Source organism: Triticum aestivum, chromosome 2A (genome assembly GCF_018294505.1).
Source record: "Triticum aestivum cultivar Chinese Spring chromosome 2A, IWGSC CS RefSeq v2.1, whole genome shotgun sequence".
NCBI classification, from domain to species: domain Eukaryota; kingdom Viridiplantae; phylum Streptophyta; class Magnoliopsida; order Poales; family Poaceae; genus Triticum; species Triticum aestivum.
In genome coordinates, this window is record NC_057797.1 from 423,330,466 (window position 1) to 423,358,209 (window position 27,744).

Consider the following 27,744-nt stretch of genomic DNA (forward strand, 5'->3'; position numbering starts at 1 on the left):
ATTTGACACCATTCACATCTGATTTTATCTTTTTTGGTTCTCAGTGTAGTTGAATTAGGAGCTGATACTTTTTGAGCTTGTAAATCAAACATGGATGTGTGTCTCCAGTTTTTCTCAGAATTTTTGAACAATGTTTTGTATCTTCAAAAATATTGATCTCTTTCGATCAGTATAAACCCTAGCAGATCCTGATAATCATGTACGGGAGTCCACCACTTTCCATTTTTTCTTCTGAATCTGCTGTTCTAACCATTGTCCAGTTAGCAGATCCTGATAGCCGTCCATACTCCCAACTCCCAAGAGTACAGCGAGACATGTGAGACAGATCCCTCCTCCATGGAGCACGGCGACGGCAAAACCGCCGCCAAGCGAACCAGGCTCTCCGCCGCCGGCGGCGGCGGCACCGACGACCTCCTCAGCGCGCTGCCCGATGACTTGGTTCTCCACATCCTTCACACGCTCCGCGATTCCCCCACCGCCGCCCGAACCAGTCTCCTCTCCCGCCGCTGGCGCCGCCTCTGGGCCCTTCTCCCGCACGTCTACTTCCCCGGATACACCGCCCCCCACCTTATAGCCCCCGCCCTCGCCGCCCATGAAGCGCCGACCCTCCATCACCTCGTTGTCTTCGTCCAGGACGCCCCTGCCGAATCCATGGCGGCCTGGCTCCCAATTGCTTCACGCCGCCTCTCCGGCGATCTGTTCTTCGACAACAAGGTGCAGCAGAATGGTGGGCGGGACGAGGCCGGAGAAAGAGGGGCCTTTGAGCTGCCCTGCTTCAAGAACGCCACCTTGCTCTCGCTCCACCTGGGGTTTCTCGGCCTCGCGGCGCCGCCTACAGGGGTATTCACCCGGCTCACCAGTCTCTGCCTTGTTCACTTCCGGCTACACGGTCCGTGCCAGCTCGGGGACGCCCTCTCCTCTCCGCGGTGCCCGGCCTTGCGAGAACTCACTCTCTGCGATGCCCGGGGCCTGGACAATTTCACCATACATTCGGAGTCTCTAATGACAATAAAGCTCAGGAAATTGCGTGGCCTGCAGCGCCTCACTGTTGTGGCGCCGGCACTCAAAGAGTTAACTGTCTTCTACAGCTTTGCTAATGCCCCTAATCCAAGTCAACCGGTTGCCACCATCTCAACCCCTCGGCTGGCGTCGCTTGAGTGGGGTGATGCTTATGATCCAGTCTCTGTTCAGTTTGGCAGGATGAGACGTCTTCAATGGCTGGGCACAAGCTTTTATGTTGTATATGGACCAAGTGGCATTGAACACAATCGCGATTTGATGAGGCTCTTGCGACACTTTAAGGTCATCAACAGTTTGAGACTTACACTGAACTATCAGCGGGTGAGTTCATCCTTCTCTTATTTGGAGTTATGCAGTCACTTGTAACATGCTAAAAAGTCAATAGATAAGGAAGAAAACATAGGTTTTGTAAGGAAACGAACATGTCATTTGGGTGATTGTGGCATTTGACAATAGCTGGTGCAAAATTCTCACTTGTGTTCGGGGTGGTACATAATCATCTAGATGATGATGGCATTCCAGAATAGCTGGTGCAAAATTTTCACTTGTGTATCTTGCTGAGTCAAAGCTCACTGAATCTTCGTTGTTCTTCACTGTTCAATACTTAGTGGTGGAATACAAAGAACTACTAGAAGAATACTGCCTAGATCTTTCATATTGCCAAATTAGAGTCACAGTCATCTGTAAAGACAATAACTTTTGACAATCTAGTTCAAACCACGGATTCATCAGCTTATCATTAAATACCCTCCTAAATGAGAGCTTGATAGAATGACCATCCCACACTTGCTGTATGGTATTGCACTGCTCTCTACAAATGCAGTAAAGGTCCCAGTATTGAACAGTTAATGGAGAAGACCCAAACCAGGCATCTTCCCAGAACCTAATATTCTTACCATCACCTACTGCCCACCTAGAACCAGACTTAACTGCTTTTGCAGCCCACATGACCCCCTTCAAGAAAGTAGAGGCTCCCACAAAGTCACTACAGATAATGTTAGGGGAAGAAAACCAGGTATCAACTATGCTTCTCCAAATCTTTCCCTCACCAGCCATATACCTCTTAATCCAAGATCCTAAATGGCAGATGTTAAGGTTATGCAGGTTAGGTATACCTAAACCTCCAAATTCCTGTTTCATACATACTAGTTGCCAGTGGGCTAAGTGGATCTTCTTATGGTCTTCAAAGTCATTCCATAGGCAGTTAGCCATTTGGGATTGATCGTATCAATAAGCCCATTTAGGGAACTTTAAGAATGAGAGAAGGTACACAGGGATGCTAGCTAAACAAGTTCTGATCAAAATAATTCTCCCTTTATAGGATAAAAGCTTCCGTCTTCAGCCAGCTATCCTCTTAAGGATCTTGTCAATAATGGGTTGAAGGTCTTCCCTTGACAGCTTATCGAAATGCAAAGGCGCCTAGGCACTTGATTGGGAAGCACTAACAGGGCACCCAAAGATACCAACTAAACTATCTATCTCATGAGGTTCCATATTCAGGGGAATCATTTCACTCTTGTCATAGTTAATTTTCATCCCTGAGACCTGTTCAAAACAGATTAGAACCCATTTCAAATTGGTTGCTAAGACAGGGTCTATATCTACAAACATGATAGTATCATCTGGATATTGGAGGCTAATCACACCCCCAGGACACACAGACTAGCAAAGCCCTCTGATCAGCCCAGTAGTAGCAGCTCTAGATAGCATCCTCAGTACAACTAGATTAAAGAGCAGAGGGGAAAGGGAACCCCCCTGCCTAAGACTCTTACCAGTAAGAAAGATATCACTATCGGCATAGTTCAGTTTAACACATCCTTTGCGGGTAATCTTATGGATAGGGATGCAAGCAGACGGCGTCCGCATGTCCGCGACCATCCGTGAATAGAAAATTTACACTAACACGGCTACTTATGGATCCAACCTAACCATTTGCAACCAAACCCCCTAATTTTGAGCAACTCATCTAGGAAATCTAAATTGACAGTGTCAAAAGCTTTCTCATAATCCAGCTTGAACACTACCCCTTTATCATGTAATCTAGCTAGAGAATGGATAGCGTCATGAACAGTTAAGACATCTATCAAGGTTACACCTTGAATGCCTCCCACCGTGCCAAAAATGTTTAGACTTGATATAGAAAATCAGCATTGAGTTTTGTTTTTGTTTTTTTAGAGCTGGGCTTACAATGCCCAGGTTTTGTATAATAGAAATCCAAAGTGAACTTGTTAGCTTATAACAACCTTTTCCCATGTGCTTTACAAGACCATGTGTTCTACTTCTTTTACAACTATTATATATTCCAATGTACAACCTTTTTTTTGTGACATCTTAGAAATCTGCAGGACCTAAGTAACAGGCAATACTTGATGGAGGATATGACAATGCTCCCAGTCATTTCATTATTGAGCATTAGTGTAATAGCACATGGACATGCCTGTGGAGCCAGCTTATTCCATGTTCTCAGGATATGTACCGGTGTGAGAAGGCTGATCCTAACATTAAATCCTCATACCTGTTTGGAGGTAAAGCTTTCCTTAATTGTTTATCTCATACGTGATTTCTAAGGAAGTCAGAAAAGCATGCGTTTGCATTTCATGGCATGCCTTAACTTGATCTGATAGTGCCCAAATTTAGTAATGATACTCCCATGGAGACAGATAAGGTGACAGCTGAAATGAAGATGATCCAGTGGCATGGCGTAGGGGATAGGGGAGTAGGAGCACGAATGTGGGATACAGCCAATTGATAAAAGTGTCTTTATTTCTTGATTGATAATTGATACTCCCTCTGTCCGAAAAAATGGATGTATCTAGCACCAAGTCAGTGCTAGATACATCCATTTGAGGGACAAGTTTGGGACAAGCTTTTTCGGACGGAGGGAGTACGTGTGGATGTGGTGTCCCTTATCTGGGAGGGCTTACTTGAGTACTTGACTCCCAAGTAACAATTCAAAAGGTTCTAAACGATCTCTATTGTGCACATAACAACTACGGTCCCCTTGACAAGCAGCCATCCTCGAGCTGCTCTGGTGGTGGTCTGGAGGACATGGTTTCTGCCGAAGGTGGCCCCACATCAATGAAGCGTAACGTTTCCGTCTTCCTGTTGTGGTCTGCCATGAAGATGGAGAGCTGAGCCCGTTCCCACTGAAGCTCGTATTTTTTTTTTGAAACGAGGCAAAAGATTTGCCTTTTTCATTGATTAAGAAGAAGAGAGTTGCCCGGTTAATTAGAGGAAAACCGGGCGAAAACCAAGATTACAAACCCCACATAGGGCACTCGCGGACGACCTGGCCACAAACGCCAAACAGTCGACCGAAGCGTCGATGACATGGCAGCTTCGATTTTTCTGACGAGTTTCACAGGAGAAAGTTGCAAGCCTCGCATCGACCTAGTCTAGCGCAACATCCGGAGAGCGCCGTCCACTGAAAACCGCCCTCATGGAGTCATCGTTGCCGCAGTGGCCCCGTCGCCCGCAGCTCCGACTTCTCTGTCAAAGCCAGAAACCATCATAGGCACACCCATTGGCGCACCAGACCTTCGACATCAGAAGGACAAGCCGTGTCCCGGCTCTGCTCGCCACCATCGTCGTCGCCACACACATCACAGCGCCACACCCACCTCGCATCACCAGTTGGCCACCTGCCAACCGTGATGCCGTGTACGTCCAGCCCAAGGGAAGCTTGTGGGGTTGTGGTTTGTCTTCAAACTGACATGGTGCAGGAGAATTAAAACTCAGATTTGGTTGCCTTATGTATGCAATGCATGGATTAGCACCGGCCAGCACTTCTTCTGGTTCGTTCCTTAAGCTCTATACTGCCATGCAAATACAAGCATACAACTGCACAAGTTGTTTTGTGCACTGTTGGACTTTCTCCTAGTTCGCACATATTGAAGTCACCGTCTTGAGCTGGCCCAGTTGTTGCACTGAGGGTCTTGTAGGTTGCATTGCCTATTGGCCTTACATGGCCTGACATGGGTATTCCCTCTTTCTAGTCCCACTCTTCTCCAACAGAGCTCCCTCACTGAGTGAGCATTCGGCATTCCTAGTATGCTCCACTCATTCTACGCCAAGCACCCAATCACAGGATCAGAATCACACTCTAGATCATACCTTTCACGAAAGAAAAGGACAGGCAGTCGCTGCTAAACCAAGATCTCCATCTCTTGACTCCGTCAATCAATCTTACCTTCTATGTTTTTAAGGCGACGCCTTGCTTTAAGGCGCTGGGGGGGCGCTTCGACGCCTAGGCGACGCCTAGGCGCCTAAAGCGGACGCCTAGGCGCCTAAAGCGCAAAGCGCTGGGGGGGCGCCTCGACGCCTAGGCGTCGCCTAGGCGTCGCCTTATGGAAGCCTTTAAAACATAGCTTACCTTATAGGGCACAAAGGTATATTTACCATACGAGTTGCTGCCAATGGGAATCAGCACTGCCTTTTGGATGCTGCCCTCTGTGTTGGTTGTAACACCACGTGGTAGTTCTTACTGATCTGCCACTTCTGTTATGCTAGTTGGTGTGATAACACCTCTGTTTCATACCGTCACCTCTGGGTTGGGCTTCGCCAGCGCTGCTGGAGCGATACGATAAAGATGGCAGACTGTTGGAAATGTGTGGCTGTGGATGTTTAAGTGAGTTATTGCATGACAGGCCCAATCTCGGGTTTAAGGCAAGATATGAACCAGTCACTCCATAACACAGTTAAGAGCTAGGAGTTGGGACATACTATGTGTTCTACTAAAGCTTCGATGCTTATTTTCTGTAAAGGCAATTTAGGCATTCATGTTCTTGTGTTTATTTACAGAAAGTTTTGATGTATGTTTTGTTGGTGGCGTATCTTGAAGAGCTCAGGCAGTCTGAAAACATTTCTGATTTTTTGTCCTTTTGCATAATAAGTCGCTACTAACCTGATACACTCCTATTTCAGGTACAAACATGTCCACTAGGTTGCATATGTGATCAGCCACTAAACTGGAGATCTGAGGAGCTTGTGCTGGATTACCTCCAAGATGTAGAAATCAGAGGGCTGAGAGGAACCGAATGGGAAGTAGCTCTGGTGGAACGGTTATTCGGCTGGTCAACAGCACTAAAGACAGTGAATATAACGTTCTTCCGTTTAATGACTGAAAGCAGGGCCAAGGAATTGCGCCAGATGTTACTACGCTTCTCCAGTCCAGGCACATGTATGACATTTTAGCTGTATACTGCGATTCATGTTCAGTATGTTGTTATGCTCAATATAGTGGCGATGCATTTTTCTTGTGAGATGGTGAATAATTTGCTGGGATTTGTGTAGAACAGCTCGGTACTTGTTACAGAGTTCTTGAATCGGTTGTTGAGACTTAACTGGGACATGGATTTTTAGCTATATTGTCACAAAGTACTCCCTCCGTCCCCTAATGTAAGATGTTACTACATCCAATACATCCAGGGACACATCCTGACGTCTAGACAGTAATAGGAGAGCCGGCAATCTAACACTAGTCACCGAATTTTCTATGTTTGTCCGCCAATGCCCCGCTCGGGCATGATGGCCACCCACGCACTGCACTCACACAACGGCAAAGGAAGACCACGACGAAAAGGTAGGTGACGCACGCGGGCGGTTGGAGAGGTAGGGGACCCCTGGCCATCTTCAGGTAGCTGGTACTTCTAAATTGTGTTGGGATTTTCCTTGAAGAGGGGAGATGCAACACAGTAGAGATAAATATTTCCCTCATTGAGAACCAGGTTATCGAACCAACAGGAGAACCAAGCAAATTCCCTTCAACAACACCTACACACACAAAAACAAATACTTGCACCCAACGCGAGCAAGAGGGTTTTCAATCCCCTTGAACTCGTTACTTGCAAGGATTAATTCTGATAGTAATAGATAGATAAAAAGAAAAGTAAAATAAAAGGTATAAAATTGCAGCAAGGTATTGTTTATTTTTAATATATGATAAAAGTAGACACGGAGACCATAGTTTTTATTAGAGGCTTCTCTCTCGAAGACATATCATACAGTGGGTAAACAAATTATTGTTGGGCAATTGATAGAAAAGCGCATAGTTATGATGTTAGATCACACATATAGGAATCACGTTGCTGGTGCATTTGTTAGCCCAAAGGGCATAACAAGATATTCATAGTGGCCCATGTAAGTTGAAAATGTTGTCTTAGGAATGTCTTCAGGTCTCATCCTGATTTGGTGATATCCACTCCTTAGGTCTATCTAGGAAAAGTATTTGGCCCCATATAATTCATCTAAGAGGTCTTCAATGACAGGAACAGGTACTTATTCTTAATTGTCATGGTATTCAATCTCTTGAAATCATTCCAGAGCCTCCGTGTCCCATCGTTTTTCTTAACAAGAATAGCTGGTGAGGAGTAAGGACTAGAACTGTGTTGTATGATGTGTCTGTACAACATCTGCTTGATTAGTTCTTCCATGACATCTTTCTGGTGGCGAGGAATTATATATGCCCTTTGGTTAATGATTTTTGCATCACACAGTAAAGGAATTGCACGATCACGGAACCTGGCAGGAGGTGCAGTTGAAGGTTCCTTGAACAATTCCTCATTTCCTTCGGAATTTATTCAATTTCAGGAGGGCACTGTCATGGTTTGTCACTGTTTTTCTCAGACACGGGAGAAACCAGCAGCAGTACACCACCGTGGTTGGTCCACTAATCTTGTGAAGTTAAAAGTTTCAGTCATTCGTATACTGGAGGGCATTGTTTCATCTTGAAAGGTGATGTGTTTCCCAGTAATATCAGTGATTCTCATGGTCGTAAAATAAAGTTCATTTCCACAGGGTTGTACTTCTTGAGCCAATCAGTTCCAAGGATTATGGCATAGCTCTCAAGTTGCAGAATTCTGAATCATCAGAAAAGGAGTGGCCCTGAATTGTGTATGGGCAGGATTTGCACATAAATTGTGTCCATAGGGTTCCACCATTAGCAACTTGCACCTTCATTTTTTTTGTTGCTACTGTGGGACAAGAGATTATGTCAGCTAGGTCTAGAGACAGAAAAGTGGATGTGCTGCCACTATCAATCATGGCAGTAGCAATTTGAGAGCCTATTTTTATGTTGATAGTGAATGTATTTGGAGTGGCTGCAATGCCCATCATAGCATGCATACAGATTTTGAGTTCCTCTTCTCCTTGTAGTGCTTAAAATTCAGCAAGGTCCTCTTCACTCTCAATCATGTAGACAATTCTAGGTTGTTCTTCTGCTTGAGCTTGTAGAGCTTGCACCTGGTTTCTCTGACTAAGCTTCCACACTTCTCGGAGCTGGTTCCCAAGGCTCTTTACACCTGAAACATATGCCTTTTTGCCTAGCTTGTTGTATGAGGGCCTGGTTAGAGGGCAGTGTTGGCGTTTGAACCGCATGAGCTTTTGTCATGTCAAAATTTACTTGCCTCCTGACAAAGAAAGGAGTGAAAGGAGGCTTCTTCATATTAGCACTTGTTCCAGTCTTCTTGCCGTCCACATAGCATCTTGTAGATCTTTGGGCTTGTTGCACCACTGGTGAGCTTGAGTGTAGTCAGATAAACCAACAATGAAACTGTTTGTGTAATAATCATCAGGTAAGCTTGGATTGTCTCTTCTCATTAAATTGAGTGATCACTCAAATTGCTTAATATATTGGCCCACTGTCCCAGTTTGCACCAAGGCATGAAAATTCTTGACATTGTCACAAATAGAGCTTTCAGCAAATCTGTCACCTAGGTATTTACAAAATCTGTGCCAAGGAAGAGTTTGAGCACTGAAACCAGTCCCTCTTCACCATTGAACTGCAGTTCCTTTCATATATGAGACAACAAATTCAGTACTTTGCTCCAGGGGTGTCCTGGCAGTGTCAAAGTACTGTTCAATCGTTTGTATCCAACGTTTCGTGTCTCCACTCGCAAATTCAGATATGTTGAGCTTAGCTGGTTTAACACAGAAAATGCCTCTTTTATGCTCATGAGGGCTAGTGCTTCGTGTCTAGAGTTCTTATTGTTTGGCTTACAAATTCAGGTATGTTCAGCTTAGCTGGTTTAACACAGACAGTGCCTCTTTTATGCTCATGAGGGCTAGTGCTTCCTGTCTAGAGTTCTTGTTGTTTGGCTCAGCTGCTTCTTCTTCAAACAAGTACACTGGATTTTCTAGTTTCTGAACTTGTTGAGTTGTGTTAGCAAGCTGTCCATAGTGAGGATGTCTGTAAGGGTTTTTCTGTGGGATATCTGTTGGTTGCTCTTTAGCAGCTTGGTCATGTACCACCGTAGTAACCACTCCTAGGTTTTTATGCAAGGTTTAGTTGATGTTGCCTTGTCTAGGAGAAACCCCAATTTCCCAAGCTATGTGTAATCTTCAGGTGTGACGAGTAGTATCTCATTTGTTGAACGTTTGCCAAAATTGGGTTGGTCAGCAAAAAATCGATCAAAACTTGATTGGATCTTGGAGAAACTGCTCTGCAGATCTGCAAAATTCTGATTTATTGAGTGGGTGAATTCAATGAACTCATGCATGTCACTATCAGCTATGCAGTGTTGTTGGAGTTGACAGACATCCAGATGCAAGGACTTGAGTTCCAGGGCATCTGTGTCTGCCGAATCCGATGGTGAAGCCACAGATGAGAGGTGTGTAGGGAAAGCAGAGTACTTTCACCCAACATACCCAGATCTGGGAGGGGGGGCTAAATTTTACAACCAACCCGTGGCAACCACACCCGCACTACCAGATCCTACCACCACCGCCAACGCCCGCCGCCCTAGTGCACCGGAGAGGAAGGATGTGTGGGATTTTACTGCCAAAGAGTTCTTTGGTAACCACGCACGTGCCTTTCCTTCACTCGAATAGTCTACCGACGCCTACGCCGCCTAGTGCTCACCACCTCCCGAACCGGAACAAGGGAAGGATTTCACCAACGAACCGAACTTCCCATGCCACGATCTAACCCGTCGCCGAGGACTGATGGCTCTAGATACCAATTGTCAGACTCTTACTCACTGACGAACATGAACATTAGGAAATTTAGAGGGGTCTCACTTCAATTTCGGAGGAATTTAGCTAGGGTTCTTACAAGAACAGGAAAGTAGAGGCCAATCACTCCAGTGACAGCTAGGGTTTACAACCCGGATTACATCGATGCCTCTCTGGGAGGGATCCCAAGCTTATCAATACAGGAAAAGCTACTAAAAGTAAAAGGTGCTTGGACAGCACAGGGGAAGACCAATGAAAGGTGGCTCAAGTCACTGGTTGAATATCAGCCGTCGGACGCCGATCGTCCGTCTTCTAGCTAGTCAGTTAAAGTTGCCAGTGTATCGCTTTGGGTCTTCATCCAGACCGCTCACAGGAGATCCAAGGGTTGCGGCTGTTGCCGGAGCTACAGTCCACTGGAATGATTAGATACAGGGAGAGCCTAACAACGCTCAAATATTTAGGAGCGAGTCTTCATCCAGACCGCTCACATGAGATCCAAGGGTTGCGGCTGTTGCCGGAGGAGCTACAGTCCACTGGAATGATCAGATACAGGGGAGGGAGAGCCTGACAACGCTCAGATATTTAGGAGCGGTTTGATGTACAACGTTCTAATTGCCCTAACACCAACACAACCACAGAGCACACAACATTGGTCAGGCCCAAACTAAACATAATAATTCAACCTGATGTGTATCTCCCCTAAGGCTGGTTGTAATGAAGAGATCAGATACTATCATACATATGATACTAGTATATGATACTACATCCGTAATGCATAGTATCATAAGTTAGGGCCAATTCTTTTGCTAGCTTCTAGAATAAACTGGTTTCAGCTTATTCTAAAAGCCCAACCAAATTTAGTTTTTTAGAAGCCTAGTAGTTAAGACTTGACTAGTAAGCTTCTAAAAAGAAAATTTTGGTAGGGCTTATAGAATAAGCTAGGTAGGGGCAGCTTACTTTGGAAGCCCAAAAAAGCCAGCAAAAAAACCGGCCCTTAGTATCTTAGGTTGTCTTATTAATTGTATCATGATACCATATCCTTTCTTTCCTCATTTAATTGTGCCACATCATTCAAAAAATCTAGTTGACATGCATGATACCATTTATGATACTCTCATTACAACCACCCTAAACAAGGGCCGGAGGGAATGTGTCCCAAACCTAATAATTTAGGGGATTAAACACACTTATCTCCAGGATCCGCAACAACAGTGTGGTACTCCATCAAAATAGACAAGAAAGGTTTCGGTATAGCCACTTTTTTTCACTTGACCGTGTCAACTGGGTAGTAAAAAGTTATCACAACAAATGTGAAATGTACAGAAGCTGAGCCCTCTATAGATACGCTGTGGTATTGCACTAACAGCTAAAGCTATACATTACAAAAATTACCACAAATTGCATTCTCTCTGAATATATGCAGTGAAACTATCAATTATCACATTCTCGCAAGCCTCAAGCAGGAGGGGACAACAGCATGCTCATAATAGAGTGCTAGACTTTGATATTCTTTGTGCCTCCCCCAGGTTTTCAAGAAATCTGCAAAGTCATCGGTAACATCATCAAGCCATGATCCCTCTCATCTAAATCTAATTTAATGGAAACCAACTGCAAAAATTGTAATCCAAATATTCCACTACAAGTAAAAATAAAATAAGGAAATATCTAACACCAAATAGAGTTATCACACTATGGAGCATTGCAAGGAGATTGATGGTTAACAGTGCATACCTCTTCGAATTTAGAACCACGGAACCTCCAAGGAAGAAACGGACTCCAGGATTTGCTGCATTATAAAGGGCTACTGATCTTGCTTCCTCATAAGTTGTCCCACCAACGATGAATATCACAACATCTTGAGGCCTGTGGGGATGCCATCACTTTAAATTAGCCCGTTGCATTTTGAAAACTAAACAAAAGCAAAAGTGTACCCTGTCAATGATTTAGCTTTATTTTGTAGGATGTGCTCAAGGACGGACTGTACACGTCCATCAATAAACCAAGTTAGTGAATTACAGAAAGTAGTTTCGCAGACACTTAACACGGCACATGTTTGACCAACCTGCCCTGCTGGAAATGGTTGCCAACAAGTGGATAGTCAGCATCCCGTAATCGCCCCTTGACAATTCCTTCCATTGTTTGGAAGATCAGAGGCTGGTGTTGGGTGTATACGTTCTCAACGCCCTGCAACCAATAAGCGCATAAGGAACAAGCTATGGAAATGTAACATAACTGTGGGGACAAACTTTTGTGTCAACCTTAAGTCCACGAGCCATGTTGCGAGCAATATTTAATAGGTCACGGTTCCCGTACAAGTCACCTGTTCTTTTGTCAACACCAGCCTGCTTAAGCAGGAATTGAACAAGCTGCATAGAGAAGTAGTAACACAGATTAGACTTACCCAAACCTCCAATAAAAATACAACTGACTACTTCCATCTTTTGCCTGTAGTATAAATAACATATACAAAACAAACAACTGATGAAGATCCCATTAATTATGTTTATTAAACATGAGTAAAAAGGTAATTTATAGTATTCAAGCCTAATTAACATCATGTTTAATTCACTTCAAGGAATATTGCGTAGTCTGATTTACAGAAATTATATTTCCTAGAATGTGAAGAACCATGTGTACCATCGATTCTAGAGATCTGCTGTATAATGGAGTCCATACGGTGAAATGAAGATATAAAATATAAGAACTTATCGCTAAAACTGTTAAAGTATATATGTGGATTGCCCAACCTTCTCCATCAGTTGGACTTTAGGTTCTACTCGGTACATGAAACTTAATATTGTAGAGGTCTTGGGTGCAATACATCAACCCTCGGCTTTTGCAGTTTGAATATTCTGTCCATGTTAGACCTTATCTAGCCACACGTGAGGCTCCACCAGTGTCGCCCCTCCCGCAGCTGCTAACGCCTCTGCGGCCACCCCTCCCGCCAGCTCCCCTCACACCCTCCATCGCCGCCCTTCTCTGCTCCGACTTGGACCTCCACTGAAGACTTGTATAGGATCTGCCTTTAGGTGAGATCAATCTTTTTGAAGACTCAAAACATGTTCAAAAATTCTGAATTTTTTTGTAGACACACATCCGTGTTTGATGTACATTCTCTAAAAAATTTAGCTTCTAATTCGAACTACGCTTAGAGAACCAAAAAAGACAAAATCGGATGTGAAATTGTGAATAGTGTCAAATACTGTTCACTCCAGCCTGACACTATTCATAGTTACATTTGCCTTTTTTGAATCTCTTACTGTAGATCAAGTTTGGAGCTGATTTTTTTAGAGTTGTAAACATACCTCGCAGGTATGTTGTCAAAAAATATCAGAATTTTTCGGATTGTCTAAATATGAAATTTTGGTGTTGATCCTACGATCTCACCTAAAGGTCCGATCCTATATAAGCCTCCCCCCACATTAGGGGCCAGCCATCAGGTGAAGATTATTTGGTGCAAGATGACTATCTCTTCAAGAATGATCGTCTGTGCATCCCAAGAAGTTCACTATGGGCAGTGGCGGAGGTAGGCCCACCCTGAGATTTGGAAACAGCTTTTATACCATAGGAGAAAAGCAAAAAATAAAAGAAAAAAATAAATGTATATGTACAGTAGCACTGCTGGCCCACCCTGGCCCAGTGGGCTAGGTCCGCCGCTGACTATGGGTGTGTTTGGTAGGATGCATGGGGGTGCATGAGCTTAAAAGTTCCCTATCCAACCCACTTTTCACTGTTTGGTAGGGTTTATGAGCTCTCCTCAGCTATGTCCAACTCATGGTAAAAAGGGCCCTCAGCCATGCTCACTTGCGAACACCTAGATGGACGTTAGCTCCTCAGCCATGCTCCCTCGGGGCTCCGAAAAAATCTCCCCACGACCCACCACTAGCTAGGGTTACCTCCCGAAACGGAAAATTCCCCCATGACCGCCGCCACTCTCTCGACTCTCTCTCCCTCTCCCGCAACAATGGCCAACCAAAGCGCACTCGCCGGATCCCTGGTTGCCGCCCCGTGACCATCGCCGCCACCCCCATCCAAGTTCTCCCTCGCCGGCCCTGGTTGCTGCCTCCGTCCCAGGTCACCGCTGCCCTAGGTCGACGCCTCGTCTGCTCGCCGCCATCCAAGCTCGTCGGCGCCATATGTGCATGGATCCAGCCGTCTGTGCTTGCTGTGTGCGTACTAGCTCGAATTTCCGGCCATTGTGCAGAGCACAATTTTGTACAAAGTCGTAGGACACTATGGCACTATTACACAAGTTTCATAGATGTGCTAATTTCAGAGATAGAGCACATCTAGTAAAGTAGTATGTATATGTATAAATTTCAGAGATTTGATCAATTTCAGACATGGCAGACTTATTTTCAGATGCGCTAATACAATTGATCCTATGTTGTGTTATTCTATCCTTTTTGTAATGCCTATTATTAGTTAAGTGTTGAATGTGTTTTTTTTTCATATTTACATATAGTTCAAATATTGGTTGAATGTTGTATTGGCGCCAAAAACTCCATTTAATTGTGCACACAATTTTTCTTTATCATGTGTTTGTAACTATTGTGGTATCCTTACAACCTTAAGAGGAAGTAACCACATCTACCTCAAATACAGGCCACCAAACAGAGTCTCAGCCCAGCATATCTAACCAGATGCAGGCTACCAAACAAAGTCTCAACTCAGCATGTCTCAGCACATACAGAGCAACCAAACATCAGCAGTTGCATGTACTCAGCATGTCTCAAAGGGGAACGGCCATGCTAGGATGAGAACAGCTACCAAACACACCCTATGTGACAAGCTGATCAGAAAGCTCCATTTAAGTTATCTTAGTGGCCATGTTAGACGCGACGATACTATTAGCTAACCTGGAGGCTCGTTACTTTTGGTCACAGCTAAAAGGAGGTGCTGGAGAGTTTGTCCAAAGGTGCCCCATATGTGAAACTTGCAAAGGCTAGGTCCAAAACACATGGTTATACATGCCTTTGCATGTTCCTGTTGCTCCATGGGAGGACATCTCTATGGAGTATGGACTTCGTCCTGGGCTTGCCAAGAACAGGACGAGGGATTGATCTGTTTGTGGTGGCCAACAGATCTCTAAAATGGTTCATTTAATTCCATGCCACAAGACAACGGATGCTCATCATGTAACAAAACTACTCTTCCGTGAAGTGTTCACTGTTCAGACTTCATGGTTTTCCAAGGTCAATCGTCTCAGATCGTGATAGAAAGTTTCTTGCTGCATTTTGGCTCACTTGGTGGACGCAATTCAACACTGAACTAAAATCTTCTAGTACTGTACATCCACAAACAGAAATGTCGCAGAAGTTTTTGGGTAATATGGTCTGTTGCATATGTGCGGAAAGAAAGGAACAATGGGATTTTTCTTTATCTTTTGCTGAGTTCTCCAATAACTCCAAGCAGGAGTTATTTTCTCTTTAAAGTTCCAACACATGTGGTGGAACTGGTGAAGCTACCATCAAGGGGGGACTCAAAATCAGCATTGTACTTTGCTAGTAACTACAATAGATTATTCAAAGAAATTTGCAATGTTTTGGAAGCACAAAATCAGAAGTACATACAGTTAGCTGGCTGCAAAAGGAGGATGAAATCCTCCTCCTATGAAGGTGATAAGATGATAGTACATCTCAGAAAAGAAAGGCTACCTTTAGGTGTTCAATGGGAAACTTGGACAAAGAAAGTATGGCCCATTCCTTATTTTAAATTAGATAAATGATAATGCTTATGTGATATATCTTCCAAGCAAGATGGGTATATCCAACACACTCAATGTTGCAGACTTGACTCTCTACCATCCAGAACAAGCACTCAAGGCCAAGTTCCAAAGAACTATGGGATAATTGTAAGGAACAGTAGAGAGAGAGAGAAAAAAACAGAAATCAAATTGACTTCTACATATTTCTACTCCATTTTAGATAAGTTGGTCCTTCAGTCATATGTTGTTGTATTTGTTTTCTTAACCTTTAAGTAATAGTCCCTCCGAGTGGAGTCTTCTATCTATGAGTAGAAGCTGAGATGTCTTGACCTTTAAGTAATATTTTCTAGAGTCTTCTAGCTATGAGTAGAAGCTGAGATGTCTTGACCTTTAAGTAATATACTCCCTCCGTCCCAAAATAAGTACTAAACTTGAGACATTTTGGGACGGAGTTAGTATTTTCTAGAGTCTTCTAGCTATGAGTAGAACTATGTTTTTAAGGCGACGCCTTACCGCCTTAGGGAGGGGGGGGCGCTTTGGCGCCTAGGCGACGCCTAGGCGAGCGCTTTGGACGCCTAGGCACCCAAAGCGGTCGATTTTCCAAAGCGGAGGGGGAGCGCTTCGACGCCTAGGCGTCGCCTTAGGGACGCTTTAAAAACATAGGAGTAGAAGCTGAGATGTGAAGGCTTCACAAAGCCTATACATAGAAGCCCTCACCTCTAGGTTTGTAACTCAAACTATGTACCAATTACACTTAAAAGAGCTTCATGTTCTTATCTTAAGATCTTAGATCTTGTATTCTAGGAGTTTTAGTATTGCACTCATGCAGCCATATCGGCCTAACGCCTCTAGAGTGATATCGAGCACATCACGTTGAAGTAGTTCCTTCAACACTTTGTACCAGCAAGGTGGAGTTGCTCCTCCACAACCTTGTGCTGCTTCAACTTTGGTATTTAGAATTCAGAAAACAATCAATATCATATTGGCTGTAGCCAGAGCAAACAATGGATCAGCACTTTCAGTCCATTGGCCAGCAAGAAGGTACTCCCTGCGTCCCATAATATAAGGTTTATTACAACCGATATATCGGTTCTAGTAACATCCTATATTATGGGACGCAGGGAGAGAAATAGAAGAAATGGTTCAATGATGTATTAAAGTGCAATTCATCTGGCCCCTGGCAGTTGCGCGCCTGTCGCCTCGCAGGAGGGATCTGCACCGCCAGAGACCCGGTCGGGACAAAGTGGAGATACCGCCCCACCCGAGCCAGAGGTGGGGCTGGATTCCGCTGACCAGTCCGCCGCCACCAACCCCACACGCGCTGCCTCGGGCGGGGAAACGCCCCCCCCTCGGCGCCAACCCTCCCGCCCATGCTGATGGGCCGCCTCCCCGCAGCCCAGCAGGCCCGATGGTGATTCTGCAGCGGCCCACGCCTACACCTCCCCCACTGCTGCCCACCGAAGACCAGCTATCTCCAAACGCTGGGGCCGCGACAAACCAAGGCCCAAGTGGCCGCACGCCGAGCCGCTTCGCATCGCCTCCAATTACGATGCGGCAATCCCGGGGCCGCACCACACCACGGCCCTGGACCCTTGGAGAGTTTCTGGCCACCGCCACGAAACACCTCAACGCCGCCCTGCCGGCCCCGGGAAAGAAACCACGCCGACCCCTCAACTTCGCCCCTCGTCGTGGACGATCTGCAGTTATGACCTGCCAACCGAGCGCCCCTTCCACGGCGGAGCGGCGCGCCCACATGCAAATCCTGCGCACCCTTGGGATCATAGGGATCGATCAGAAGATCACTGCCGCTGAGATGAAAGCCTACGACGGCATGTTCGCGGCACCGCTACCCCTGACGGTCCTCAAGGCCATTGCCACACTGGTTGACCGTGAGATCCCAGTCTGCATGGCATCGGCTGCGACCGGCGGCGTCGACGTTGCATGCGAAGGCTAGTCCAGTATACGCGCGTCTACCCGTCGATCCCGTTCCCATAGATCACGGCCTTAAGATCGCTATCTGGAATGTGCGCGGCATGAACGCGCGGGCTCGGCAACATGCTATCCGGTCGCTGCTGGACACCACCGGGGCCTCCATTGTATGCATTCAAGAAACGAAAATGGAGTTGATCTACTCGGCTATTGTCTTGGATGCGCTTGGTTCCGAGTTCGATGACTACACGTACCTCCCAGCCGATGGCACGCGGGGCGGCATCTTGCTGGAGTGGAAGAGCAGGGCCGTGACCATCACGGACCCAATGTTCACCACCAATGCGATTACCGCTAAGGTGACCACGGTCACAGGCACACCTTGGTGGCTTACGGTGGTATACGAACCCCAGGAAGATGCCGACAAGGTCGCCTTCTTGCAGGAGCTTCGCGAGATCCGAGCCGCGTGCCCTGAACCATGGATGGTTTGCGGCGACTTCAATCTCATCCTCCGCGACGACGACAAAAGCACAGGCAACATCAACCGGCGTATGATGGGCAAATTTCGCCGTCTCACCAATGACCTCGCGCTCAAAGAGATCTACCTCAACGGGCGGCGCTATACATGGTCCAGCGAGCAATCACCGCCGACTCTCGTGCAGCTCGACCGTGTGCTCTGCACCGCTGATTGGGAGGACGCGCAGAGCGGATGCCACCTCCGATGCCTCGCGGCTGTGGTGTCAGACCACGCCCCGTTGCTGCTGGACTGCTCACCCACGCACGGTTTCACTTTGAGGAGTACTGGCTTCGCCTGGATGGGTGACCACGGCATGGGGCTCTACACACCACGCCGATCCCTTCCACCGGCTCATGCTACGGCTCCCAGCGACGGCGGCGCGCCTTACCAGCTGGAGCTCCAGGTCCACGGGCAATACCAAGGACAAACTTGCGATCTCACGGGAACTCATCTCGCGTTTCGACCACGCCCAGGAATCACGCAACCTCTCGCCACCGGAGGCTTGGCTCCGTAAGCAGCTCAAGATATCCTATCTTGGGCTCGCTTCCATGGAGCGCACGATCGCCCGGCAGCGCTCCCGCATCGCCAACCTCAAAGACGGCGACGCTAGCACCGGTTTCTTCCACCGACAGTGCTCGTTCCGTCGGCAGAAGAACCACATATACAGCCTGATCGCGGACGGCAGAGTGCTCACGGACCACACTGACATGGCGAAGGCAGCCTTTGCTCACTTTGAGGCCTTGCTTGGTACGGCAACCACCAGAGAGCACGCCCTGGACCTGTCTCAGCTCATTGAGCCGACTGACCTTGCGGACCTCGACGCGCCATTCAGCACGGAGGAGATCTGGGAGGCTGTCAAAAGTCTCCCCGCTCGCAAGGCGCCGGGCCCCGACGGGTTCACAGCAGAATTCCTACGCGCGTGCTGGACCATCATCAGGCAGGATTTCCTCGATGTGTTCCAGCAACTATATGACCTATGAGGAAGGGGGTTCTACAAGCTCAACCAGGCATTGCTGACGCTGCTTCCCAAGAACGCCGACGCTCATGGGCTACGCGACTACCGGCCGATCTGCCTGATACACCTCGTGGCCAAAATCTTCGCCAAGGTGCTCTCAATCCGCCTCGGGGCCAAACTGGACCACTTGGTTAGCCGCAACCAAAATGCTTTCATCTCGGGAAGGAGCCTGCACGACAACTACGTCCTTGTCAAGCAATCACTCAAGCTGCTACACCAACTGGGAGCTCCGAGAGTCATGCTCAAGCTCGACCTCACGCACGCCTTCGACTCCCTATCATGGCCTTTCCTCTTTGAGGTGCTGCGGCGGTATGGATTCGGGAACAGATTCTTGGAGTGGACGGCCATCCTCCTGTCCCCTGCTAGCACGCGCATTCTCCTGAACGGCGAGCCCCCCCCCCCCCATATGGCACCGACAAGGGCTCCGGCAGGCCGACTGTCCCCGCAGCTTTTCGTACTCGCCGTCGACACCCTGGGACGCCTCCTACGACGTGCACACAGCCTGGGCATCCTGCAGCCTCTACACCCACGGCGTCACATCCCGGCGATCTCCCTCTATGCCGATGATGTCATGGTCTTCTGTCATGCCACGGCAGAGGACACCACTGCGATCAGGGAAATCCTCGCCTTGTTCGGCAGGGCTTCCGGCCTGAAGGTGAACTTCACCAAAAGCTCCGCCACCATCCTGCACGGCGACCAAGTGGCCACGGAGATGATCGCGCACCTCGGCTGCCCGGTGGCGAACCTCCCGATCACCTACCTCGGCATACCCATGTCCACACGCCGCCCATCTGCCGCCCAGCTGCAGCCCATGGTGGATGCGGTCGGCGCGTGCCTGCCGACTTGGAAGGCCTGGCTGATGACCAAAACCGGGCGCCTCGCGTTGGTCAAGTCGGTCTTGTGTGCCATCCCAGTGCACCAACTGCTCGCATTCGCGCCCCCCAAAAAAACCCTCAAGTAGATCGAGAAGATCCAGCGCGGCTTCCTCTGGGCTGGACGTGCCGCTGCCAATGGTGGACACTGCCATGTGAACTGGAGCAGAGTGTGCCGCCCCATCGAGCTCGGGGGCCTTGGCGTGCGAGACCTCGAGCGTGCCAGCCTCGCCCTGAGACCACGTTGGCTATGGTTCTCCAGAACGGACCCGGAGCGAGCATGGCAAGGGCTCGACCTCCAATTTTCGCCCATGGAACGAGCCCTGTTCTGGGCTTCCACGTTCACGATCCTCGGGAATGGGCTGTCCGCCCTGCTCTATGAGGACCGGTGGATCGGCGGCCAATCCGTGCGTGAGCTCATGCCTAATCTCTACGGCTGCATACCCAAGCGACGACGGACAACGAGAATTGTGGCGTATGGGCTCAATGGTAACTCCTGGGCAAGAGACATCCAAGGAAACCCCGGTCTCCACGAGATTGGTCAGTATCTGCAACTCTGGCAGATCATGCAGCGCACCGAGCTTTCCACCGCACCGGACAAATTGATCTGGCGTTGGACGGCGAGCGGCAACTACTCTGCGCAGTCCTGTTACACGGCGACCTTCCATGGAGCAACGGCCTGCCACTCACGGAAGCTGATCTGGAAATGCTGGGCGCCGCCGCGAGTCAAGTTCTTCCACTGGTTGGCCAACCAGGACCGATGCTGGACGGCTGAGAGGCTGGCTCGCCATGGCCTCCAGCATCACCCCCGCTGCCTCCTATGTGACCAGCAGCCGGAAACGGCGCCTCATGCTGGAATGCCCCCTCGCCCGTCAGGCATGGCACGAGACCCTGGCCTGGCTACGCATCCCGGCCCCGATCCCCTCGCAGGAGCCATCGCTTACGGACTGGTGGAGACAGGCCAACGAAGACACGCCGCCGACCCTGCGCAAGGCCCTGAAATCTGTTGCGTTGCTCGTACCATGGATGGTCTGGAAGCACCGAAACAGCTGCGTCTTTGACAATGCGATGCCTTCCCTCAACACACTCCTAGATAGCATTAAGGACGAGGCCCGCTCATGGGCAGCAGCTGGGGCACCTGGCCTCCGACTTGTGCTGCCCCAAACCTGGGATGTGCACTAATTAACCGGCTGTAATCCGCACATCCTCGGATGATTGTAACTGAATCTCTCCTTTTCAATGAAAAGAAACGCAAAGCTTTTGCGTTTTCTCGAAAAAAAAGAACTAGAAAGACCATTAACTGAAAAAGAAATAAAGCAACATGTGCAATAGAAGAAAACAAGGAGAAATGTTCTACCACAAGAACTAGTACAGTTCACATACCCCCGACTTGTATTTAGCAGAGCGAGAAGCCAATTTGTTGAAAAGCTGCATCAGCTGAACTGGACTCTCTTTTTCATACCGCAAAGCATAGAGCATTACAAGTCGCAAACGATCAATATCAGATACACTTTCATTGTTAAGTAAGGAAGTAACAGCCTGCAAAAAAGCAACTGGTCAATGGTTGGCAAAAATAATCAACTGGTCAGTTTCTCCGTGGAGTAAACCCTACTCACATTAATTCAACTAGCATCAAACTGATCAGACAAATGAGCCTTGTCATACATAATGTATTTCTATCTTAATGAGCAAGTCAACAGATAGGTCAGCAGTTCCAAGAATAGGTATAGCTTGAATCAACTCCTTAAGCTGCTTCTAAGGGGAGGCACAATTCGACTTACATGGCTAATGAAAGTGGTCAAAGCAACAACAAGAGTAGAATGGGTTCAAAACGATATATACATATATAGGGGGGGGGGTGTTCAACAACAAAGCAATATTTGAGATGTAAAAGTTAGCGGTCTTACATCACAAACATAGAAGCAGCTTTACACTTTGATAACTACTCCCTCCGCCCCATAATATAACAATGTTTGTGACACTATAGGGTAAAAAACACTCTTATATTACGGGACAGAGGGAGTTGCTGTAAAATCAAGCTATACCAAGACCAGGTTACCCTGAAAGGCGTGAAATAGTTTCCGGGCATCAAATGAATACCTCGAAGGCTGCTGCTTGTCCACTTGCACATGCTAGCTCTTGTTCCGTCTGCGAAACTTGCATAAGCTTCCTTTCCTCCACCATTCTGCTCATCTCGCTCACCAAAGCAACATGTTTTGTCACATTTCCATGTGTCTTTCGATATTCAGGATAGTTGCTCACAAATTTTGCCATATCATCTACAACCATTAGCATATCAGGCATTCAGAGTTTAAAACAAAGCACAAAACACACACACACACAGACACAGATATATATACGTGCTAAACTCAGCGTGCGCGCATTATAACCTAGCCTACACTCCGGCCGCCCATCGACCGAACCAGTGGATGCTCTAATTCCTAAGCGCGCACTAGAATCTCTCGTAACGACCTTACCAGTGGCGCGTCCACACGCTTAAGCAGGCCCACGTTCCTCCGCGGAAAAACACTAGTAACGAGTTACTATCACCACACTACATATAGGCCTGGTTTTACTAGGTTTACCATGGGCCTCATTAGTAACTATTTTTTTCATTACCATCGAATCCATCATAGTGCTGTAATTCGTTACTACTTGTGTGCCTCGTTGGTAATTATCTTTTCACTACCAACTATTACCATCGACTCCATTATAGCGTAGTAATTAGTTACTACTTGTGCGCTTGGTGGGTGATTATTTTTTTTATTACCATCGACTCTATCATAGTGTAGTAATTTGTTACTACCTTTGCGCCTCGTTGGTAATTATTTTTTCATTACCATCTACTCCATCATAGTTTAGTAATTCGTTTACTAGTTGTGCGCCTCATTGGTAATTACTTTTTCAGTACCTTCCATTCCGTTGGTAATTCGTTACTACTTGTTAGCAAGGCTTTACTACGTTTACATACAAACCATCTAGGAATCATTGCCTAGTAAACAATCTTCATCCATTACCATCCCCACCATCCCATTACCGCCAATAAATAATGACTGTAGCGCGTCCACTAACGTCTCTTGAATCACATCCATTACCATCTCTACATCCCCGTTGCTGCCAATAAACAGTGACAACAGAATCCCGGTACGCGGGCGACACATGGTAATAAAATTAAATGTGTTACTTTTTTCTACATAGGCCGTTACCCTCAACCCAATTAGCAGCGGCAGATAGCAGGCCCCTCGGCGTGCGACGCGCGCCCGCCCGCCTAATTAGCACCGGCCGGGGCGCACGATGCACAATTATGCGCGCTCGCATAGAATAGCGCCACCGTATATATGTATTTCAGACTATAAACCAACAAACCGTATTGTGCAAGTGACATTGCCATAATGTTTGAGAACTAGAGATATATTGTCACATCCAAGATTTCGAAGGTAGTACTCGTGCTGGATTTCAGGGCGAGGGTGAGGTTACTTGGGCTTCTGGACGGCTGTGGTGGCGAACTCTGGCAACCTGGGTTGCTGCTGTACATGGAGCCTAATCTTCTTTAAGCTGCAGCCTACGCCACTTTATATATAAGGGATGCATCGCATAATAGAAACATAGCCTAAACTGACACGGACTACTAGTAACTAACTAGTTGGGGATAAGAAGACAATATTTAAGTATAAGGTGTGAAATTAAAAATGAAATGAAAAAAACTAGGTAAATAGACACAATTTCTCCGTGATCCATTTCTTTCATGGGAAACAACAAAAGCAAAAATCCATATCACTTACCTATACTCTGAAAATTCTGGCTGCTTTTTGAAAGATGTTGAAAGTCATCTACCATTCTTTTGACATTCATACCAAGGTCTCCAAAATTCTCGAACATGTTCACTCTAAAAAAGTCGTCTTGTACTGCTGATAGAACCACCTCCTATATGAGCATATTTCACATCAATCATATTTAAAGAAAGTTCATGCAGTGTTTTAACACAGTATGAAAAGAAGAATTCAACACTTCTCAACCTGCTGATCTTTAGGTACATTAGCGAACTCCTTAAGATCAACTTTGTTGTTCTCAATTCCAATAAGCTCATGGACCATCGCCTATGAATTCAAATGTGTAAACAAATCAACAGAAAAGTACATACAAAACAGCCACAGATTATAATCTTTTAGAGTACCTGATATGTCCACTGATTAAGTAACGGAGTAACAGGATCATCCCTTCTGTCAATCACCAATAGTAAGGAAGAGTTTTCAGTTCGTCTAAAATCAAACAGGCCACTTTCCTGCTCATACATCAACCTCTGCACATTCCAAATTGTAAGTGCTTCAGCAACAAGTATTCCAAACAGAAGTCACAATGGCATCACAAAATCCTTAAAACAGAAGTAAGGCATAATTATGATACAGAATTGTGTACATTTTTTGGCACAGAAAATATTTTCAATGTTCCTCTACTTCTATAAATTGCACTTCTTCCTACTCACGTTTGTAGAATGTGAAATTTATCATGAAAATTCTCTAAAACATGCATAATTGACCAATGATTGTAACATAATGCCACCCAGAGGCACTCAATTGGATAAATGCCACATGAAAACTACTGCCCTTATACTCGTACCACTCCACCCTTTTACTCCCTCTGTTCCTAAATATAAGTCTTTTTAGAGATTTCAATATGGACTACATACAGATGTATATAGACATGTTTTAGAGTGTAGATTCATTCATTTTGCTCCGTATGTAGTTCATATTGGAATCTCTAAAAAGACTTATATTTAGGAACGGAGGGAGTACATGAATAAAATTTAACTACAACTTTTTGGTTGTATTCTCATTATCTCATTGTTGGTTCAACAGGTCAGAGCCATACTAACTCCCTTCATAATCTCATTGTTGGTTCAACAATTCTAAGCAGTCTCGGAGAATACATATCTGAGAAACTTACAATCGATACAAATTTCATTGATCATAATCCTCCAGCTCACTGAAGACAAAGTGCAGAATAACTAAACCATTCTAACATGCTCTAACAATAAAAGCCCAGATTCACGTTGTGTGACTTAAGATCATTAATAAATAATGAAAAGGTATAAAAGAAATTCAAGCTTTCAGTAAGAACTGCACAAAAATCCACCTAGGACTAGCTGGCAGTGTGTGCAGAGATGAACATATCGCTTGGGAGGAATTAGAGGCTATATGTAACTGTGCCTTCAAGATCAAACAATGGAAGTACAATCGGACGGGCATAAGTGATGTGGATCACAGCACAGAAAGCAGATATGAACAGAATAATCAAGAGAGTATGAAAAGAACCATATGTCAGTGTAGGCATGAGGCATCATCAGTTCATCACTACTGTATAAAGGTTAAGTGTTTCTGTTTTCTAGTGAGTTAACAACTGAAGATGTGCTAGAGTAACAAAAATATAATAGTTGACAGTGATCTTTCAACAGTTTCAATCATTGGGATAAGCATGTAAAAAGATTTCTCTACAATGCTTCATGTAGTAATATTTAATATTGACATGTGCTGAAATCCTAAGTTGATGGTTTTTTTTTCATGGTCTCCATGTAGTAATATTAATATTGACAGTGGACCCACCGTAGTTTCTTGTGCAATCCTTTTTGCGACATCTGATGTCCTTTGGTATCTAATAACAGGGCGACGCTTCAGAGCCAGGAAGACAGAAGCGATGCCGTCAACAGCTCGATCGCAGAAGCTTTGCATGCCAGGAGGATCAACCACCGTTGGAAGCATGTAGATGTGGTTATTGTGTATATTCAGAGTGAAATGGAAAGGATCGATGGCACAAAAGTCAGCATAGAACTCCTGCAAAACAAAACAGCATTCATATACCAACTTCATCCTCCCTTTCAACTCTCAAACACTTCATTCCAATGTGTATTACAATCACAAACGACATAAACCTGAATTTGCTGCACAACCTCCTGCTCATCAGAATCGGCAAGCACCTGAATCTGTGGAATCTTCAATATATTGGAGAAGACTGCAAGGAAACAAACAATAAATGAACAAAATCAGCAAAACTCTGCTGCGACAAGCCAAGCATTCATCCCTCTTTCAGACCCCGCTACAAGGTACGACGCTATCACCCAAACTGCTACATTGTATTTGATTAATTTTATTATTTCTAGTTACCCATAACTTTAAAAACTTCTTAAGACAGTAGGGTGGGCAAAATGTTTCCAGAAAAGAGCAAGTAGTCTTGAGTAGTTGCTTTAGTATCTTGTTTGCCCCAAACTTCATGTGCTGGTTTTCTTTTTGTTGGGGTTGTCTACCAAATTGTTTGCATCCCCATCGCAATCAACTCTTCTGATCTTCTCAAAGTAAAACACACAGAAAAGACGTGAACTGATAGGAATGTAGCAAGTTCACGGGTTGAATATAGCAAATGGGGATCAAGAACGCACAGAGGTGGCACTCGGCAAATCGTGGCGCGGAGAGGTGGCGGCGAAGCTTCTGGACGTTGTCAGAGGACGGGCGGAGGAAGTAGACGGCCTTTAGGTGCGCCATGGACGCCCTGGAGCTGGAGGCGTCGTCGACCGTCTCCACGAGGAACACCTCTTTCCGCAGGAGATCCGACTGGCTGTACACTACGCTAACCATCCCCACCTGGAACGAGCCCGCGGATCTGGTGAGAAAAATGGGGAGGAGCAGAGGCCTGCCAGGGCTAGGGTTTCGGGGGCCGCGTACGTACGGTTTGGGGGTCGAGGATGAGGACCTTCATGCCGGAGATGTCCTGGAGCATGCGGTCGATGTAATCCCGGATGAGAGGGATCAGCACCATTTCTGCTGTTACTGCGCCTTGTTCTTCAGTGCGTTGTGGTGTAGGTGTAGGTGTAGGGGTTAGATCCCGAGTCGCCGGCGACGAGGTCTCGGCGGAGCGGAGTAGGAACAGGGTGCGCTCGAGACTTCAGACGGCAGATGGCAAAGGGGAAAGAACCGGGGGTTGGAAGGAGACGGCAGACGGCAGATGGCAAAGACGATCGGTTCGCTTCTTTGGTTCTACACAATTTCAGTTTGCACCGAAACTTGCCAACCCACGTGTATTGAAAGTCAATCTCACGAACTTTAACCAAATTTATTGAGAAAATTATCTATGTCTACAATATCAAATATGTATCATATGAAAATATATTTTATAATGAATCTAATAATATTGATTTTGCATTCTAAGAAATCTATAAGCTTGATCAAAATTTACAAGATTTGGTTGTGAATAAAAATCTAATACGCACCATTCTTTGGGACAAAGGGCATAATAGACTTTTAAATCCTACCACTTCTTCTGTTGTTATTATCATTTTTTTCACAATCACTAACATCACTGATAGATTTGCAGTTGCTCGGCTGTCAAGATGGACTCCATCGACGCTGCGCCATTGCCGCCTAATACTCCTTCGCACCACGCATTGCGTCGGAGGGCAACCCATGGCGTCAAGAAGAGGTGGGTGGAGCGCAGACCTAGAGCCGGGCCAACGGCGGTGGGCAGAACGAGTGGCGGCGGTCGCTGGACAGGAAGATCAAGCGAGCGACGACGACCATGATGTGAGCCCGGAGCACGACGAGTTTGGCCGGAGCGCGGTACTATGAGGGGGCATGGTGCGGGTGAATTTGTGGGTACAAGGACACGCCTTTTCACAGCCCTTCCCCAATTTTACATAGGGGTGCGAGAAAAAACCCCAAGCGTCACATCCTATCGGGTGCCATGCATCAGC

At 46.4% G+C, this 27,744-nt stretch overlaps 2 protein-coding genes across 5 annotated transcripts; one reads left to right on the forward strand and one right to left on the reverse strand.

Moving 5' to 3' along the window:
• The first annotated feature begins 205 nt into the window (after nucleotides 1–205).
• LOC123188876 (uncharacterized) lies at nucleotides 206–7,659 on the forward strand. Of its 2 annotated transcripts, XM_044601152.1 has the most exons (4): nucleotides 206–1,341; nucleotides 3,366–3,545; nucleotides 5,944–6,199; nucleotides 7,609–7,659. In XM_044601152.1, coding segments are annotated over exons 1-4 (1,443 nt in total). In that variant the 5' UTR covers nucleotides 206–336; the 3' UTR covers nucleotides 7,611–7,659. The 2 variants fall into 2 exon arrangements, with proteins under 2 accessions (XP_044457087.1, XP_044457086.1); XM_044601151.1 differs by lacking the exon at nucleotides 7,609–7,659 and having other exon boundaries at nucleotides 5,944–6,370.
• A 3,553-nt stretch (nucleotides 7,660–11,212) lies between these two features.
• On the reverse strand, nucleotides 11,213–27,018 carry LOC123188877 (vacuolar protein sorting-associated protein 45 homolog). 3 transcript variants are annotated; one of them, XM_044601155.1, is made up of 13 exons: nucleotides 26,748–27,018; nucleotides 26,437–26,638; nucleotides 25,933–26,012; nucleotides 25,607–25,834; nucleotides 24,181–24,306; nucleotides 24,023–24,103; nucleotides 23,789–23,930; nucleotides 22,107–22,285; nucleotides 21,390–21,545; nucleotides 12,228–12,335; nucleotides 12,032–12,153; nucleotides 11,701–11,832; nucleotides 11,213–11,508 (listed from the first exon to the last, which is right to left on the reverse strand). In XM_044601155.1, the coding sequence occupies exons 1-13, from the start codon at nucleotides 26,811–26,813 to the stop codon at nucleotides 11,451–11,453; spliced, it is 1,680 nt and encodes a 559-aa protein (XP_044457090.1). In that variant the 5' UTR covers nucleotides 26,814–27,018; the 3' UTR covers nucleotides 11,213–11,450. The 3 variants fall into 3 exon arrangements, with proteins under 3 accessions (XP_044457090.1, XP_044457089.1, XP_044457088.1); XM_044601154.1 differs by having other exon boundaries at nucleotides 25,951–26,012; nucleotides 26,724–27,018; XM_044601153.1 differs by having other exon boundaries at nucleotides 26,724–27,016.
• Nucleotides 27,019–27,744: the final 726 nt, after the last annotated feature.

Coding starts and splice junctions, on each gene's coding strand:
- LOC123188876 (XM_044601151.1), top strand. CDS start 337: ATGGAGCACGGCGACGGCAAAACCGCCGCCAAGCGAACCAGGCTCTCC. Junction 1,342..3,365: donor TTACACTGAACTATCAGCGG/GTGAGTTCATCC, acceptor AGAAATCTGCAG/GACCTAAGTAACAGGCAATA. Junction 3,546..5,943: donor ATCCTCATACCTGTTTGGAG/GTAAAGCTTTCC, acceptor CTCCTATTTCAG/GTACAAACATGTCCACTAGG.
- LOC123188877 (XM_044601153.1), bottom strand. CDS start 26,813: ATGGTGCTGATCCCTCTCATCCGGGATTACATCGACCGCATGCTCCAG. Junction 12,154..12,227: donor ACATGGCTCGTGGACTTAAG/GTTGACACAAAA, acceptor TATTGGTTGCAG/GGCGTTGAGAACGTATACAC. Junction 11,833..12,031: donor AACCATTTCCAGCAGGGCAG/GTTGGTCAAACA, acceptor GCATCCCCACAG/GCCTCAAGATGTTGTGATAT.